This window comes from Ascidia mentula, chromosome 6 (assembly GCF_947561715.1).
Source record: "Ascidia mentula chromosome 6, kaAscMent1.1, whole genome shotgun sequence".
NCBI lineage: Eukaryota > Metazoa > Chordata > Ascidiacea > Phlebobranchia > Ascidiidae > Ascidia > Ascidia mentula.
The window spans coordinates 2,546,133-2,565,751 of NC_138571.1; the positions used below are offsets into that span (position 1 = coordinate 2,546,133).

At 39.6% G+C, this 19,619-nt stretch overlaps 1 protein-coding gene across 1 annotated transcript; it reads left to right on the forward strand.

Annotated features, from left to right (window-relative positions):
• Positions 1-1,934: 1,934 nt before the first annotated feature.
• On the forward strand, positions 1,935-17,855 carry LOC145906455 (uncharacterized). The gene is made up of 16 exons (XM_082993870.1): positions 1,935-3,937; positions 10,480-10,595; positions 10,770-11,011; positions 11,316-11,477; positions 11,721-11,882; positions 12,068-12,229; positions 12,470-12,631; positions 13,078-13,218; positions 13,681-13,842; positions 15,265-15,375; positions 15,682-15,779; positions 15,869-16,048; positions 16,497-16,767; positions 16,861-16,921; positions 16,985-17,089; positions 17,168-17,855. The coding sequence occupies exons 1-16, from the start codon at positions 1,935-1,937 to the stop codon at positions 17,197-17,199; spliced, it is 4,170 nt and encodes a 1,389-aa protein (XP_082849996.1). The 3' UTR covers positions 17,200-17,855.
• Positions 17,856-19,619: the final 1,764 nt, after the last annotated feature.

Sequence of the window (19,619 nt, forward strand, 5' to 3'; positions counted from 1 at the left end):
TGCATGGTTGTGGCAAGTTGTTTTACTTTATTGTTAATATAAATTGATATACTTGTTTAATGATTCTATTTGAATAGGAAAAAGATTCTGTTTGAATAAGATATGTTAATAAATTTCTGGAATATTGGGTAATGACTCCCAAAGGCCAAAAACTGCATTTTACATACTGTCAAGGACTAAAGACTGTCCAACAGATGCAGATTCAAAAATTTCTAATATTTTATGATTTTTATTGATTTCCACTGTAAACTAACTTTGGTGTCGTTGTATAAAGGAGAGATAGGCCTTGCATAAAATCACAGTACTATCGCCGCACAACACATGTATATACTAAAAAAGGCCCAAAGCGTATAACTATATTATGACCGAGAGTTAAAACCAAAGTCATTGTAACCACGCGTTCAACGCATGTCCGAGTTGTGATGTCCAATAAAACGACATGGGAAAAAAGAAGAACTCATTTCCGGTTTAGGTCAATTCCTGACCGGACAATTTAATAGGAAAAACCTGCCGAGCTGGTGGCAGGTGAAAAAATTGTAGCCGGTAGAAGCAGCCACATTATAGATGTGTTATAAACCATGTAATTTGAGCAATAAAGTCATATAGGTAACTTAGGCAACCAAACTAACTATGTAAATCAAGTTAAAATAATTACAGACATTTCTTTGGCAAATAATAAATAAAGGTTGATTTAAACACAAGTACTTCTTTCGCAAATGATAAATAAAGCTAAAATAAACATAACTATTTTTAGTTATTCTGAAAACAAAGTCTACCTATACATAAATAACCTATTAGGGCACTTAGTTAATTAAGCTATATAATTAACTGACGTAATCGACCAAATCGGTCAACTTCAAGTTGCATTCAAGTTGCGCAACAACCGCAGACTATATAAGCAGAGCGACTAGCGCCTGCCAAATCAGTGTGTTTTAACTGTTGCTGTGTAAGGGTCTAGGCTGTTGGTTCTGCTTTAGTACACTGTATAGGAGCCCCAATTGTACTGTACTGTACTTGGATTTATTCGTTGGATTATATCAATAAATGGATTTATGAACAACTTTGGACTGGCTTGAAGCTTGGTGGATGTATGTGTTTAGTCGGGAGTTAGACTTTTTAGAAGACGCACAGACTTGTGTAAAGGAGTTCTTTAACTCCAACAGTAAACCTTGAGATAGAGAAGGCAAGTTGCCTACGAGGCCGAGTTGCCAACGAGACTCAGTCGGATCCGTTAGGTGCGAGGCCGAGACGCAGTCGTACCCCACGGTCACCAAGCGGGGACTTACCCCGACAACGGGTAAACCGACAACTGGTGCCCAGAAGTTTGGCGAGTTCACTGCACAAGTCAGTTTCATCAAAACTTCTTCGGATATTATTCCGACTATCTCCGGATTTAGCAGTCAAATTTCCCGCCGAACGGGTTAATTCACACCCGTTCCAGTTCCAGCAGCCTACCTAGCACAGCAACAGCAAGCAGTCAACTGCACCAGTCATTAACAAACAAGAAGACAACCTCCGGCAACTGTTTGAATTATTCGGATTTATACGTATTATACGGATTTATACGGAATTATACGGATTTATACTGATTACGGATTATACCCGCAACTGGTCTGCCCTCATCCTTTTTAAAGAAAAGAATACCCTTATCAGGCGCCAAACGGAATTACCTTACTATTGGATTTACTACAGCTTGTTCCTAATTACATCCCATAAGGAGAAAGAACACTGGAACTACAGGAAAGTGCCATCAGGAAGAACAGCTTATTCAACAAACATTTATAGCATCAAAACGCTAATATAAAATCATCACGTTGCCGCACGTGGTAAAGTCCGCAACTTTGGCAGAGAAAGGCAATAAAAAACGCAAAACTGTTCCACCTGGTAACTCAATTGCATCTAGAACTAGATATCAAACTCAAATAAGAGCAAGTATGGAAACCCCGGCCGACACCTTGTGGGCTGAAAATCAAGGAAAAACACTGCCACCTGATAATCCCACAGTTTCAGGTCGCACTTCCCCCAGACCAAACACAAATGATGTAGAAAGTTTGGGCAGAAACCCATTTAGTATACCTCCCTCCCAAGATAAGCATGCTGACATAAGGCCATCCAACACCGACCAACATGTTTTTACAAACGCACCTTTTCCACGTCAAACGTTTAACTTCACAGCTGGAATTAAAATTCCAAAACTATGGTCGCAACACAACTACCGCTCTTATTTTCTATACCTCGACCGATACTTTCAAACGTATAATATAATGGACGACAGAGACAAATTTGCTCAACTTTTGTCAGGATTTTCACAAGAACAATGTGCCAGATATGAGCACGTTATTGCACAGGCAGCTATTTCACTTACCCCTTATACAACTCAAAATTCTTTAATTCGCTTGTCCACTGGAACAAGCAGCACAGCTTGGCTCTCAAAGCTAAAATCTTTGAGGTTAGATTCAGGTGAACTTCCTTCAACTTTCATGGGAAGATTATGCGCAGTGTGCGCAAAAGACCCAATCTATGACGAGACAACACGCCAAATTGTGGTGGACAATTTTCTTGATAAAATGCCAAGGGACGTCAGCAATGTACTTCGCGCCCAACACCCAGACATATCTCTAGAAGAGCTGGGGTTGCTGGCTGACAGAATCATTACGCCAACTGATTATAGTGTACCGGAAGATCAGACACAAAACAATGAAATGCAGAGAATTACCGCTCAGATACAAGAACTGTTTACTGAGTTAAAGTCTGATATAAGCAATCAAAGACAACAAAGTCGCAGAAATTTTGTTGAACAAAACAAAAGTAACAATATGACCAACCGACGAAAGTTTTCATACCACCCGACAAGACAAGAATATGCACAACAGTGTAGAAATCAAAACGGTTATTACGAGCAACAACAAGGAAATCACAGACAGCCCTTCCGACAATGCCAAAGGCAAGGGCAAATAAATACTCAGTCTACCCAGCACCAACACCAGTCAACAGATGGCTTGTGTTTTTATCATGCACGCTTTGGTGACAAGGCGTTAAAATGCAACAAACCTTGCAGTTACAATCAAGTCAATAATATCAACATTGGTAGGCCTATGAACGAACCGAATCAGATTCCAAAAGCACCAAATCGACGGCAATATTCCGAGTCGGCCTCAAACTCTTTGCCGCATGTCTACGACAAAAATAATAAAATGTCATTTCTGTTGGACACTGGATCATCCAAAAATTTCCTCCCAGTTACACAGCACCACACCCAAGAAGTTGAATCAGATTTTATTGGACCAGGCGGAGAGTCCATACCCTACTTCGGACAAACTGTACTCAACATTGACATTGGCTTCGGCAACATGCCTGTAACTTTCTCTGTTTGCAAAGTTAAAAAACCTGTGCTCGGATACTACTTCCTTCAAAAGCACGACTTGTTTATCAGACCTGATAAAAATCTGTTGCAGTCATCACAAAACAGGAAATCAGTTCAATTTAACATGAAAGAAAGCTCGAAGGAAATAAATACAGTCCTTGTAAAAGTTCCGCATCGAGACAGTCATGCAAATAACACTCTTATCAAAACAACTACAAAGGACAAGCCTAGTATTGTTGTGGCAAACACACTTGGCTCAACAGACGTGCCCCAACATCAACAAAAAACTAAACTTCACTCTTCTTCAACTGCAGATAAATTGCCTCAGTACAAAACCAAAAAGGCCAGGTACCCAAGCGTCAGAAAACGCCAAAGTAGCAATGCAACAATTACAGGAGGAAACAATCCTCGCTTCCCAAAGCAGTCTTTTGAACCGCAACAAAAACTGCATTTCAACTCTCCTTTTTCCGGTGATGGAAGTAGGAAATATTTTTCCAAATTCAACTGCGAACAGTTCCGTATGCATCAATCAGAAGCGACCATCATGCGGAATGATCGCCATGAAATTTCAAGGTATGACTACTCCGGTCTTGGTGAAGTCATCCATAAAGTCACAAGACTTTTACAATTTACAAATATAGTGAGCCGTCTGTGTTTACTGAAGGCCGCATAAAATTTCCAACATCCGGCATCTGCACAAATGTTGATAAATCAACAAAGCACACTTTTTACATAGATTCGTTACATTTTTTATGTTTGACCCACCGAAACGTTGTATGTGTTTATATATGTATAAGAACCGAATCAATGCTTTCACAACACAATTTCACTCCGCCAATGTAATCTCATGCAACGTGCATCGCCTTTCTTTCTGCAACTCTCAAATCAGGATATAAATTCCTGAGGCAGCTATCTCATGCGACGCGCATCCTTCAACACGTAAACATCAGCAGTGATCAACCCCACAAAACCTTATGATAACTGAATGGGGTCACTCGATCAGCGACTGCGACAGCCGACATATTAATGCAATTGTGCTGTTCAAATAAATATAAGTCATGAGATCCCTACGTTTGTAATCTATTCGCGACAAGACTCCGTTCCACTGAACCTGATTTGGGCCCAGTCGGGTGACGTGGAATGGATCTTCTTGCAATAAATAACGTAGATCTTCACTTCATTTCGCGATTTGTATTTACCTCGAGGAATGCGAATAGCGTTTTTATCTTCAACATATAAGGCATTTTACAGCCATTTACAGCCTTGTTCATGAGGACACTTCTGTCCAATATCTCACTTTTTCTGATATCAAATGGCACCAACGTGGAAGTAGTTGGTACCCTATGTAATCACTCTTCCACAGTTCAAAATTTTGAAGCAATTTTTCAAGCCATTTCACGATACAAACAACGAATGCGTGTGTACCTACTTACACCTTGCTTGCAATTTCAATGGTGTAAAGCCTAATAACGCTATAAACAGTTTCGCAAAGCGAAATAATAAAAGAGATATATAGTCCACATAGTGGCAACTATTAATAATCAGACGCTTACTTAACATCAATTATACGCTTGTTACTGTGTTAATAACACCAGCTATCGCCTATGTATCAATGTAAAATTTGTGTATATGTATTCTCGTTGCTCTCCATAATGTACTAAAATAATCTGTGGATCTACAATTATATCTTTGTAAATGTCTCCTCGTCTAAACAATCGTGTCCCGTGATTGCTTTGTTATATGTATATATGTTACAATCGAACAACGGAAATTTGTGTAAATATATATATATAGCAAAGCTGCAGACAGGGTGTGTACACGCACTGTTTCGACCTGTAAGGTCTCATCAGTGCAGCTGTTGAGTGGCACTGTGCTAGCTTTCACACTAGCAGGCACACTAGTTTCCACTTTGTGGTACCTTTCGGTCAACGTCGATCTGCAGGGTACCCTATACTAGGTACCGAACAACAGAGACGACGAACCACTGTGGAGCGCACTATGGCCAAACGGAACTGCTTGGAAACCGATAGCGCAAAAGGCAAAAAACACCAATGTAATATATGTGCAAAAAAAGCCATAATATTGCAAAGCTGCAGACAGGGTGTGTACACGCACTGTTTCGACCTGTAAGGTCTCATCAGTGCAGCTGTTGAGTGGCACTGTGCTAGCTTTCACACTAGCAGGCACACTAGTTTCCACTTTGTGGTACCTTTCGGTCAACGTCGATCTGCAGGGTACCCTATACTAGGTACCGAACAACAGAGACGACGAACCACTGTGGAGCGCACTATGGCCAAACGGAACTGCTTGGAAACCGATAGCGCAAAAGGCAAAAAACACCAATGTAATATATGTGCAAAAAAAGCCATAATATTGCAAAGCTGCAGACAGGGTGTGTACACGCACTGTTTCGACCTGTAAGGTCTCATCAGTGCAGCTGTTGAGTGGCACTGTGCTAGCTTTCACACTAGCAGGCACACTAGTTTCCACTTTGTGGTACCTTTCGGTCAACGTCGATCTGCAGGGTACCCTATACTAGGTACCGAACAACAGAGACGACGAACCACTGTGGAGCGCACTATGGCCAAACGGAACTGCTTGGAAACCGATAGCGCAAAAGGCAAAAAACACCAATGTAATATATGTGCAAAAAAAGCCATAATATTGCAAAGCTGCAGACAGGGTGTGTACACGCACTGTTTCGACCTGTAAGGTCTCATCAGTGCAGCTGTTGAGTGGCACTGTGCTAGCTTTCACACTAGCAGGCACACTAGTTTCCACTTTGTGGTACCTTTCGGTCAACGTCGATCTGCAGGGTACCCTATACTAGGTACCGAACAACAGAGACGACGAACCACTGTGGAGCGCACTATGGCCAAACGGAACTGCTTGGAAACCGATAGCGCAAAAGGCAAAAAACACCAATGTAATATATGTGCAAAAAAAAAGCCATAATATTGCAAAGCTGCAGACAGGGTGTGTACACGCACTGTTTCGACCTGTAAGGTCTCATCAGTGCAGCTGTTGAGTGGCACTGTGCTAGCTTTCACACTAGCAGGCACACTAGTTTCCACTTTGTGGTACCTTTCGGTCAACGTCGATCTGCAGGGTACCCTATACTAGGTACCGAACAACAGAGACGACGAACCACTGTGGAGCGCACTATGGCCAAACGGAACTGCTTGGAAACCGATAGCGCAAAAGGCAAAAAACACCAATGTAATATATGTGCAAAAAAAGCCATAATATTGCAAAGCTGCAGACAGGGTGTGTACACGCACTGTTTCGACCTGTAAGGTCTCATCAGTGCAGCTGTTGAGTGGCACTGTGCTAGCTTTCACACTAGCAGGCACACTAGTTTCCACTTTGTGGTACCTTTCGGTCAACGTCGATCTGCAGGGTACCCTATACTAGGTACCGAACAACAGAGACGACGAACCACTGTGGAGCGCACTATGGCCAAACGGAACTGCTTGGAAACCGATAGCGCAAAAGGCAAAAAACACCAATGTAATATATGTGCAAAAAAAGCCATAATATTGCAAAGCTGCAGACAGGGTGTGTACACGCACTGTTTCGACCTGTAAGGTCTCATCAGTGCAGCTGTTGAGTGGCACTGTGCTAGCTTTCACACTAGCAGGCACACTAGTTTCCACTTTGTGGTACCTTTCGGTCAACGTCGATCTGCAGGGTACCCTATACTAGGTACCGAACAACAGAGACGACGAACCACTGTGGAGCGCACTATGGCCAAACGGAACTGCTTGGAAACCGATAGCGCAAAAGGCAAAAAACACCAATGTAATATATGTGCAAAAAAAGCCATAATATTGCAAAGCTGCAGACAGGGTGTGTACACGCACTGTTTCGACCTGTAAGGTCTCATCAGTGCAGCTGTTGAGTGGCACTGTGCTAGCTTTCACACTAGCAGGCACACTAGTTTCCACTTTGTGGTACCTTTCGGTCAACGTCGATCTGCAGGGTACCCTATACTAGGTACCGAACAACAGAGACGACGAACCACTGTGGAGTCTCATCAGTGCAGCTGTTGACGCAAGTGTAGAAGCTAGCACAGTGCCACTCAACAGCTGCACTGATGAGACCTTACAGGTCGAAACAGTGCGTGTACACACCCTGTCTGCAGCTTTGCAATATTATGGCTTTTTTTGCACATATATTACATTGGTGTTTTTTGCCTTTTGCGCTATCGGTTTCCAAGCAGTTCCGTTTGGCCATAGTGCGCTCCACAGTGGTTCGTCGTCTCTGTTGTTCGGTACCTAGTATAGGGTACCCTGCAGATCGACGTTGACCGAAAGGTACCACAAAGTGGAAACTAGTGTGCCTGCTAGTGTGAAAGCTAGCACAGTGCCACTCAACAGCTGCACTGATGAGACCTTACAGGTCGAAACAGTGCGTGTACACACCCTGTCTGCAGCTTTGCAATATTATGGCTTTTTTTGCACATATATTACATTGGTGTTTTTTGCCTTTTGCGCTATCGGTTTCCAAGCAGTTCCGTTTGGCCATAGTGCGCTCCACAGTGGTTCGTCGTCTCTGTTGTTCGGTACCTAGTATAGGGTACCCTGCAGATCGACGTTGACCGAAAGGTACCACAAAGTGGAAACTAGTGTGCCTGCTAGTGTGAAAGCTAGCACAGTGCCACTCAACAGCTGCACTGATGAGACCTTACAGGTCGAAACAGTGCGTGTACACACCCTGTCTGCAGCTTTGCAATATTATGGCTTTTTTTGCACATATATTACATTGGTGTTTTTTGCCTTTTGCGCTATCGGTTTCCAAGCAGTTCCGTTTGGCCATAGTGCGCTCCACAGTGGTTCGTCGTCTCTGTTGTTCGGTACCTAGTATAGGGTACCCTGCAGATCGACGTTGACCGAAAGGTACCACAAAGTGGAAACTAGTGTGCCTGCTAGTGTGAAAGCTAGCACAGTGCCACTCAACAGCTGCACTGATGAGACCTTACAGGTCGAAACAGTGCGTGTACACACCCTGTCTGCAGCTTTGCAATATTATGGCTTTTTTTGCACATATATTACATTGGTGTTTTTTGCCTTTTGCGCTATCGGTTTCCAAGCAGTTCCGTTTGGCCATAGTGCGCTCCACAGTGGTTCGTCGTCTCTGTTGTTCGGTACCTAGTATAGGGTACCCTGCAGATCGACGTTGACCGAAAGGTACCACAAAGTGGAAACTAGTGTGCCTGCTAGTGTGAAAGCTAGCACAGTGCCACTCAACAGCTGCACTGATGAGACCTTACAGGTCGAAACAGTGCGTGTACACACCCTGTCTGCAGCTTTGCAATATTATGGCTTTTTTTGCACATATATATATATATATTTTGATGTACTATAAAATATATTTGTGTGTGTACTTTGTACGTCGCTCTCTTCAACAGAACCAACAACTTGCGTTCATATATGGACCGCAAGTACCAGACATGCGGGGGGGTATTATGTCGCCGCACAACACATGTATATACTAAAAAAGGCCCAAAGCGTATAACTATATTATGACCGAGAGTTAAAACCAAAGTCATTGTAACCACGCGTTCAACGCATGTCCAAGTTGTGATGTCCAATAAAACGACATGGGAAAAAAAGAAGAACTCATTTCCGGTTTAGGTCAATTCCTGATCGGACAATTTAATAGGAAAAACCTGCCGAGCTGGTGGCAGGTGAAAAAATTGTAGCCGGTAGAAGCAGCCACATTATAGATGTGTTATAAACCATGTAATTTGGGCAATAAAGTCATATAGGTAACTTAGGCAACCAAACTAACTATGTAAATCAAGTTAAAATAATTACAGACATTTCGTTGGCAAATAATAAATAAAGGTTGATTTAAACACAAGTACTTCTTTCGCAAATGATAAATAAAGCTAAAATAAACATAACTACTTTTAGTTATTCTGAAAACAAAGTCTACCTATACATAAATAACCTATTAGGGCACTTAGTTAATTAAGCTATATAAATAACTGACGTAATCGACCAAATCGGTCAACTTCAAGTTGCATTCAAGTTGCGCAACAACCGCAGACTATATAAGCAGAGCGACTAGCGCCTGCCAAATCAGTGTGTTTTAACTGTTGCTGTATAAGGGTCTAGGCTGTTGGTTCTGCTTTAGTACACTGTATAGGAGCCCCAATTGTACTGTACTGTACTTGGATTTATTCGTTGGATTATATCAATAAATGGATTTATGAACAACTTTGGACTGGCTTGAAGCTTGGTGGATGTATGTGTTTAGTCGGGAGTTAGACTATTTAGAAGACGCACAGACTTGTGTAAAGGAGTTCTTTAACTCCAACAGTAAACCTTGAGATAGAGAAGGCAAGTTGCCTACGAGGCCGAGTTGCCAACGAGACTCAGTCGGATCCGTTAGGTGCGAGGCCGAGACGCAGTCGTACCCCACGGTCACCAAGCGGGGACTTACCCCGACAACGGGTAAACCGACAGTACATAGAATACTTTTGACCACTCATTTTTCTGCCAATTCCAATTGCATTTTTTACCTAATTTGTATAAATTTTTAGGTATATACATAAGATTCATTTTTTTATCAAATAATTTTCTCAAGAAAATCTGCAGATAATCTCAAATAGGTATTTGAACTAGATTGTTGCCAATTCCTGTTAAAAGCTCCTTTTCATACCGAAATCCGGATTTAAATGGATTTTCCTGCACTAAATTGTTCACAAAGCCACGCTCCAGTTATATGCTTTCACTTATTCAAAACCATTTTTGTGGTATTCCTAAAATTTCTGTGTGGAAATGATAAATTAAAAGTTATTTCCGGTGGTTTGACATCACAAACTTTTACACTAAATACGAATAAACATTTTCACACAAACATGCAGTAGCCTATATGTAGATTTCTTCTTAATAAGAGATAGTGTAGTAGCGTGTTCAACAAAAAAAGTTCAATTAATAATCGTCACATTAAACAATACCACCTAATTGTACAACATTTTTAGTTACAAACGAATTCTCTTTCTTAAGAAACAAATGTTTCAGTAAAATCCGAAAATAAGATGAAAATTGCCCATTTTACACATAAATTTGCGTAAAATTTTCAGCCCTAAATTTGCATTATTCCAGGTTTGATGATGATGCTGGTGATGATTGGGAAGTGTTATCACATACCGAAACGAGGACACAAGACTCTGGATATTCATCGATATCAGCAAGTTATATCATAAAAGCTCCTCGCAAAGGTCAACAGTTTTCTGTCTTTAATACAACATGAGTTTTGCCCCAACATAGGATAAAACATGATAAACAACTTTTAATTAAGCAACTTACTGCAGTTTTATACAATAATGTTAAACCATTGCTTGATGTTATGTATCAGAGTGAATCATAATTTATATATAAGTGTAAATTTACAGTTCCAACGAAGAGATTAGATCCAATGACCTTAAGTATGAGTTTGTGGGATAGAGGCAATCAGAGGAAACCTGAACAAAATGCAATAATCCAAGATTGCATGAGGGCACATGAAGCAAATGATGAGGAGATAATTTCTTCAGTAGCTTCCTCACTTCCTGATTGCCTCGACTTACACTGGTGTAGAATCACTCAGGAAGAGATTGAAGCCCTCTCCTTTGTTATTAAAAGAAGAAACAAATCGGTATCATTTTCTAGTTTATGAACCTTCTTACACACACAATAAGCAAATATAGAAAAGATTTGCAAAAACCTGTAAGATACAAATCAGAAGCCAGGTGAAACATAACAATTGGTTTTTGAGAAATTTCATATCACCACAATAAGAAAATATAAAAATTAACATTCATGTTTTGCAAAAATTGAGTTTAACTTCGTCACTCAGGATGTGTGGTCCTTATACTTTCTAGCTTGACATGCGAGTTCGTTGAAAACCATCTACCCCTTCCCTGTTTGTATTCCAATTTCAAATTCATTGTTTCATTCAGATGAGGAAACTCAATCTCTCCAGGAACAAGACAGGAGATAGTGGAGCAGCTGCACTGGCTCGTTGCATTCAGAACATTGAAGAACTTCATCTGGGTAATTGTAGCATAGGAGATGAGGGTGTGAATGTTCTCTCAGAGAAGATTAAAGACTTGCATAAACCTGTAAGATACAAATCAGAAGTCAAGTAAAGCTTGGCAATTTGTTATTGTGTAATTTCATATCACCACAATCAGAAAAAATAAAAATTAACATTCAAATTTTGTAAAATTGAGTTTACTTCGGTACTCAGGATGTGAGGTCATCATACTTTCTTGCCTGACATGTGAGTTCGTTGAAAACCATGCAACCCTTCCTTGTTTGTATTCTAATCAATTTCAAAATTTCAAGTTTATTGTTTTGTTCAGATGCGGAAACTCATTCTCTCCTTCAACAAGATAGGATATAGTGGAGCAGCTGCATTGGCTCGTTGCATTCACAACATTGAAGAACTTGATCTGGATGATTGTGGCATAGGAGATGAGGGTGTAGAAATTCTCTCAGAGAAGATTAAAGATTTGCAAAAACCTGTAAGATACAAACCAGAAATTATGTAAATCATTGGATGACCATGTAAAATTGAGTTTATTTCGGTACTCAGGATGGGTGGCCATTAATCTTTCTTGCTTGACATGCGTGTTCGTTGAAAACCGTGCACCCCTTCCTTGTTTGTATTCTCACTAATGTTCTAATTTAAATTCATTCTTTTATTCAGATGCGGAAACTCAATCTCACCTTAAACAAGATAGGAAATAGTGGAGCAGCTACATTAACTCGTTGCATTCGCAACATTGAAGTACTTGATCTGGATAGTTGTGGCATAGGAGATAAGGGTGTGGAAATTCTCTCAGAGAAGATTAAAGATTTGAAAACACCTGTAAGATCAGAATTCAAGTAACTATTGGTTGTGTAGTAACTTTGTATCACCACAATAAGAAAATATAAAAAATAACATTGAAAATTTTGTAAAATTTTAACTATTTCAGTACTCAGGTTGTGTGGTCTTTATAATTTCTTGCTTGATATAAATGTGCGTTGAAAACCAAAAGGGATGTACCCCTTCCTTATATGTATTCCAACAAATATTCTAATTTTAAATTTGTTTTTTTTTATTCAGATGAGGTATCTCAGTCTCTCCTGGAACAAGATAGGAGATAGCGGAGCAGCTGCATTGGCTCATTGCATTTTCAACATTGAAGAACTTGATTTGAGGCTTTGTGACATAGGAGATGAGGGTGTGGAAATTCTGTCAGAGAACATTAAAGATTTACAAAAATCTGTAAGACATAGTTAGTTAACTTGTCACTTGTGCTAGGAACAAAGTTTGGTCCTTTTTCTTTGTTCCATTGTTCATATTCTGTTTTGTGACATGGGAGATCATGGTGTTGAAATTCTCTCAATAGATTATAAAACATTACAGGCATCTGTAAAATTAACTTTTACTATTTCAGATTGTTTTATCACACATGTTTGTTGTGGTAGTTTATTTTCGTTACCCACAGTAAATATAAAATAATCAGATATCGTCCATTTTCTGCTGTTGACATAGTGATTTAATATTAAAAGATATAGTTAGAAACAATAATTAATTGTTTATTTTGGAATAGTTTGTGATTTTATACCAATGTTGTGTAAAATTATTGTTTGCATTAGTATGTGTCAATGAAAACAGGCTTTTTGGAGCAATTCTTTTTTTAAAGTTATTGTGTAATATCTGTTGTTTAGATGAAATTTGTGGTTCTACACAGCAACAATTTGACAGATGAAAGTGCTGAGTCATTGGCTGGATGTAAGCACAAAGTTAAAAGGTTGTCGGTCAATAGTAGGAACTTTACACAGGCGGGGGAGGATCTCATCAATTCCAAAGTGAGAAAAATAACATTGCATGTTTTTTGATAAAAGCAAAGGACTAAACTGTTCATTAGGTTTACATGTTTGGAAGCCCAGGCATGAAGTCCAAGGCCTCACAGGGTGCTTGATTTTTCAAATCACGCTCCGACTTGTCAGGAAAGAGTGGCTGATCGAGCTAGGCTGCAATGCCTGGGCTTCCAAGCCTACAAAGCTAATGATCGTGATACGCTGTTATCGCCAACCAAGGCCGGCGTAGTTGGGCGATCCTGCCAATCATATGATTGCATGAAATATTACTGCGTGTATTGAACTATTCATTGCAATACACATTTCTTTTGATCCAAAAATTGCTTTTGTCTATAGCAAGGTTTTATAAAATGTTTAATTTACAACTATAAAGAATCTTACTATAAATACTACTACTAACATTCTAATAACTTATGTGTGACAAATAATTATATTTTATATATTTTACAGAAGCATGAAGAATATGAAGTAATCCAAACCATGTCATCAGTGGTTGGTGTGGAAGGTGGCAAACTTGAAGTGGTTGGTTGTGTTGTTGATATTCCTCCTAATGCACTGAATGCAAATGCCAAAATTTGGTTGAGAAGTTACTATGGAAATATCAAGCCAAATGTAAGTGGTTTTATACAACGCTGTAATATTTTATGCAATGTCATGATTGGCTGGATCGCCCCACTGCGCAGGTCCCTGTTTGGCAATCACAGCTATCGTATCGAGATAATTACGTTTGCAGGCTTGACAGCCCAGGCATTGCAACCTAGCTGGATCAGCCACTTTTTCCTGACAAGTCGGAGCAAGATTTGAAAAATCAAGCTCCCGGTGAGGTTTGAACTCACGACCCTGGGCTAACCAGGCCCAACGCTCTACCAACAGAGCTACAGGAGCTCAGTGGTTTCACGGGGTATATTGTGGCCAAGGTACACTGGTGCGCAAGCGCACAACTTGCCAGGCAACCTTCACATATACGTATGGGATCTCTACCACCGTATCAGATAACGCAGTAATATTTCATGCAATGGCATGATTGGCAGGATCGCCTCACTGCGCAGGACCTTGTTTGGCGATCACAGATATCGTATCGCGATCATTAGGTTTGCAGGCTTGACAGCCCAGGCGTTGCAACCTAGCTGGATCAACCACTTTTTCGTGACAAGTCGGAGCAAGATTTGAAAAATCAAGCTCCCGGTGAGGTTCGAACTCACGACTCTGGGCTAACCAGGCCCAACGCTCTACCAACTGAGCTACAGGAGCTCAGTGGTTTCACGGGGTATATTGTGGCCAAGGTACACTGGTTTTATACAAGAGTGATTTGAATACAGGATATTATATGTTTTCTAAGACTCAATATAAACTTACCTGACGGGGCCTTCACCATTATCAGGCCGGCGGTGGGCCCAGAGCGGCGTTTAGCCATTACACTTAGGTTTGGCTGACCCGAGTGATTACCCCAAATGTGGGTGACTAGGCCACACAATATCTGCTAGTTGAGACTGCAATCGTACTAAGTTTCAAAATCAACATTAAATCCCACAAGTCACGTATCTGAGCTTATCGAAATGCACATAATGATTGATTGGCTTTTGTCCCCAAACCTATTCCTGTGATTTAATTCATTAAATTTCCAATTTACTGACTTGTAAGTCATTTACCCATGAACGTTCACTAGTACAATTGAAAAAATAATGATTATAGCTATATTTGTAACTGCAAACAATACACAACAGGGATTTGTGGAGCCTGCAGGAGGATCCTATGTCCCATAAGATAGCAGAAGTATTCCTAGGGGCTATCAAAGTTGTTTTTGTTATAACATAGTAAAGGGTAGGGCTAATGTTGAGTTACATATTGGATGAGGATTTTGTGATTCATTTTTATTCATTTTTCCAGCTATATACAGACAAAAAAAATATTGTTGCATTAAAAATCACAATTTTTACAACCATATAAAATATTTTATGTTTGTTACAAAATGTAAAATGTTTCATTGTACAACAATTAGATTTAAATTTTTAATAATTAGTTTTTATTTTACAGAAGGAAATTACTCCACTGTTGTATTGTGGGCCAAGTGGGTCGAAGTTCACCAAAGATGTCACCGTCACTTTACCAACATGTTTTGTGTGTGAAGACCCACAACTTGTTGTGGTAAGTTTAAACATTCATCTTGTGGCCTTCACTTAAAAGTGCTTTCACATCAACTTGCAAAAGTGAATAAAACTGCCAATGAAGTTCTAATAGTTTTTTATAATTATTCTTAACTTTGAGATTGTTGAACCATACCCTGCAATAAAACTAAGTTTATATCATTTTGATTTTGTTCAGCCAATAGCCAATAAGTACCAAATCAATTATTAATATGTACATTGGAGTGCTGAAAGTAATTTGTGATTGTTGTGTATTGACGAAATGAAACTTTTATTTTAAATGATGATGTATTCACAAAATATGAAGGTTGCAACAAGCCAAGATGGTAAAACGTGGGAAGATTATCAAACTTTATCCTACAATGGGGAGGGGAAGATTACATTTACAGTAACTCACTTTACGTGGTAAGTGTAACATTTCTCTGTCTGTTTTGTTTGACAGCATTCTTGTTTCAAAAACACTTTTTATGTTACATTGATAATCGTACTCACAGGTATCATGTGATCTACACACAACTTGGTTGGTTGAAGGAGAAAATGGTCCTGGGTGGATTTCCATTAAAGGAAAGTTCTGACTCTGCTGAAAGACTTTGGAGACTTGTTATTTGTGACAACTTGCAGTTCAACTTAAAGACTGAAGATAACCTTGACAAGTTGCTTAGTTTCGCTTTGAGGTAATGAATCACTACTTCAAAAGGTACGATTGTGTTGATAAACAATTACTTAAAATAATGCGTTGTAGAGATGGTTTGAGTATTTAGTAAGTCTACCGATATTCAAATCCCTGCCAGAACATCAAGCGTCAAAGTTCAATTTATAAACAAAACAAAACGTAAATTATAACAAACAAAACAAACTTATTTCATCACCAAATATCTGATATAATGAACATAAGTTTTCATTTACAAGCATTCACCTTAGTAGTTTGGTTACTATCAAGTAAAACCAAAATGTTGCAAAAGGGGTTCACCCTTTGTTAACAGTGAAATGCCGCCCATCACGTAACGCTCCAACAAGTCAATTAACAACAATACTGATTGTTCTAATAAACTTCTTTCCAATTACTTTTCCTTTCCTGAAAGTTCCATTAATGCCTAATGTTCTTTACTGTTCGTTTACCAGATCAGGACAAAACGAAGCAACTCTCTCACTTGAAGGTAAAAGTGGCCGGGTTACATTTGATGAAAGTGAAACTGGTCGAGATAATTTCAATAAAAATCAAATTAAGTTAAAGAATACATTTTCAAACAATTGGATGAAAGTTGAGGTTTTGTTTAAGTTTGCCATTCACAATGGATATGAAATGGTTGATGTTAAATTGGATTTTGATGGGGAGTTACACACTACAAAGTTTGGTGTTAAAGTTGAGACAGAAGACGCACAGGAAAAACAAGTAAGTAAAAACATAACCTCTTACACTCAAGATTGCAAGATTTAACTTTTTATATTTTGATTTTTTATTAAATTTGTACATGTTAATTTACAGAAGACAAGACAGCAATCTGATTTAGAAAATGCCAAGTCACAAATCCCCTTGCAGCAAGCAAGTATGAATAAGCACTAATTAGTTTTGAAGTTGTAAGCCAGTTACGTTTAATTTTAATTTCCAGGAACTGCAATTACTGATTGCACATTGATTGAACCACACATCATCATAGCAGGAGGGTCAGTTAACAAAACAAACACTCAACAACCAGTGTCAACTTCATCACCAGGTTTGTATGGTGTTTGTTTCCTTTCATACTGATTGTACACAGGCATAAACTGAAGATAATATTTTGAATATATTTTAGATGCTGAGCCTTCATGCAGCAAAGATTACTAGTTTCATCTTCTAATCCTTGATGTAGATTTAAATCCTTTTTATGCAATTTGACACCATATTTGCATCTTTGCAGCCTAAATATCTGACATTATTTCTGCAAAACAGTTTGTTTTTTGACATTTTGATATGTAACAAGTTTCAGCAACAAATGCATTTTTATTGTTTTATTGGCTGAGTATCAACTTTGTTAACATTTAATGCACTTTTACATGTTCCATAATTCTCAGAATTTTTTTAAAACTTACTGTGATTTGTTAAGTTTGCTCTTCCGTGGCCTTATTTGCTGCTACTCAGCTATGCAATGTAAACGAGTAATACATTTAATGTGTTTTTCATTCATTTTTGAAACGTTATTATTGTTTTAGTACAAGCGAAATTATTGAATGATTTAAGAAATGTTTGAATTCTGTATGATTAGTGGGGTTGGCAATAAACGAGTACAAAGGCACCACAACAGACCATCATCAAACATTGACGTTTTGTACTCGGATAAAAGCGAAATGTCAGTAAAAATTTTCAATAGCGTCTCTATTCTGTATGTAAGTCGAATTGAGGCTTCATGGTAATTGTTATCGTAACTACAAGAGTAAATCCAACTCTCCATATTGACATATAATGTATCCACGTGAGGCTGACGCATGTTCCTGGTCGAGAGTGATCCTACTGAAAACTTTTTTTTGCTTTTTTTCAGCAACCTGAACCACACAAGTTAAACAAAATTTAACTTGCGTGGTTCAGGTTGCAAGATTGAAACGGAGAAAAAATAAAGCACTGCAATTTGTGCCAAAAACTTGGTTGCTCAGGTCGGTGAGTCAAAGATCTTTGCGATATGCGAACTTGCTTGCGACACGTCCATTGTATGTAGAGCAATACGACAATGAACATCCAAACCTTAAAACAAACGCTGCAATTCATGTATGTGTCGTTGTGATGTGTAAATGTGTGTTTGCCGTTGCCACTAAAATTATAAAAATCGTGTAAACCCAATGTGAAATGTTAAAACTACAAAACCTTTTTCAACAAATTTCTAATCGTGCTTTCTTGTGCGTTTTTTCCAGACAAAGATTTCGCAGAAACGTTTTTGTTGTGTGCAACTTTTTGTGACCGTACTTGTATTTCGTTGTGTTTTGTTTAGACTTCGACTTTGCCAAACATATTGTGTCCGTTTAATACTCGTCGGGGAGGAATATGTAACGATCTTATAATTACCACGCTAAAATATAAAGTAGATCCTGTTTTCCATGTGAACTGTTAAATGCTAGTTCAGCGTAAATTGCTTGCTATGTTTGGTCTGCCTGCGTTGCAGTTTTGCGTTTGGTCATTCGTTCTAATTCTGTTTATTGAATCAGGTAGAGTTTATTCCCACGGTCGTGTGGCGTTCCGTATCAATGTGGGTTTATCTGTTGATTTATTTCTCGAATGCGATCGTTTCCAGATGACGTCGCGATGACATCACGCGAATGGTGGAGTGACCGAGAAACGATCTTGTTGTTAATAATTTCCATCTCAGATATAAAAACTTGTTTTGAGGTGAAATCGTCGAAATATCGAACTGTTGATTCACGGTGTGTTGCGCAAAAATCTCCTCGAGACGTGAAACCGATTGGCGAAGCTAAATTCATCGCAGCACTGAATGACGCGAACGCGCCCACGACGCTTTGACCAAAAAAACTTCACAAATTCCGCGTCGGGGCGCTGTTCGCGAGTCGTTGTCGCAAGAGATTTAAGCCGAGCTTACTACGACCTCGCGCACCCCGGCAGTCTTGGTGGTGTGAACCGGTTACGGACTGCTACAGGCGCAAGCCATGCAACGGCTGAACGTTGGCTGGGCGGTCAAGACAGATACTCGTTGCATAGCCCGCGTCGTTAAAATTTTAGGCGTTCGCGTGTCGTTTAGTCAATCGAAATTTTGTGGCAAATACATCTCATCGAAGTACAGAAACTTGCTCGGTGCGCTATTTAGTAACGATTATCGATGTATTCTCTAAATACGCTTGGGTTGTTTGCATTAAGCGAAAAACCGGTTCCAATCTAGTGTGGGCCGTCGATCGTGTAATTCGTGCGATCGGGCGACGACCGGATCAACTGCAGACAGATGCGGGTCGCGAGTTTGTGAACAGTGTCTTTCAAAAGTGGTTTTCCAAGCAAAAACTTACTCGACGTACAATCAGGAAACGAAAGTGTCCGTCGTGCAGCGCTTTATCCGCACATTGAAAGAACGTTTGTGGCGCCATTTCACGCACACGGGCAGTGATAATTTCACTGGCGCACTGCCGCGCAGAGTGAAGAGTTTTTTTGCGGTACAGCGAACGCCCGCCTATGTATACATAGTGTGCGATTACAGCGGCGAGGTTATTCGGGGGACGTTCTATGAACAGGAGTTACAACGCGTGAACAAACATACCTTCGAGGTGGAGAAA

Coding starts and splice junctions, on each gene's coding strand:
- LOC145906455 (XM_082993870.1), top strand. CDS start 1,935: ATGGAAACCCCGGCCGACACCTTGTGGGCTGAAAATCAAGGAAAAACA. Junction 15,780..15,868: donor ACAGTAACTCACTTTACGTG/GTAAGTGTAACA, acceptor TCGTACTCACAG/GTATCATGTGATCTACACAC. Junction 16,768..16,860: donor AAGACGCACAGGAAAAACAA/GTAAGTAAAAAC, acceptor GTTAATTTACAG/AAGACAAGACAGCAATCTGA.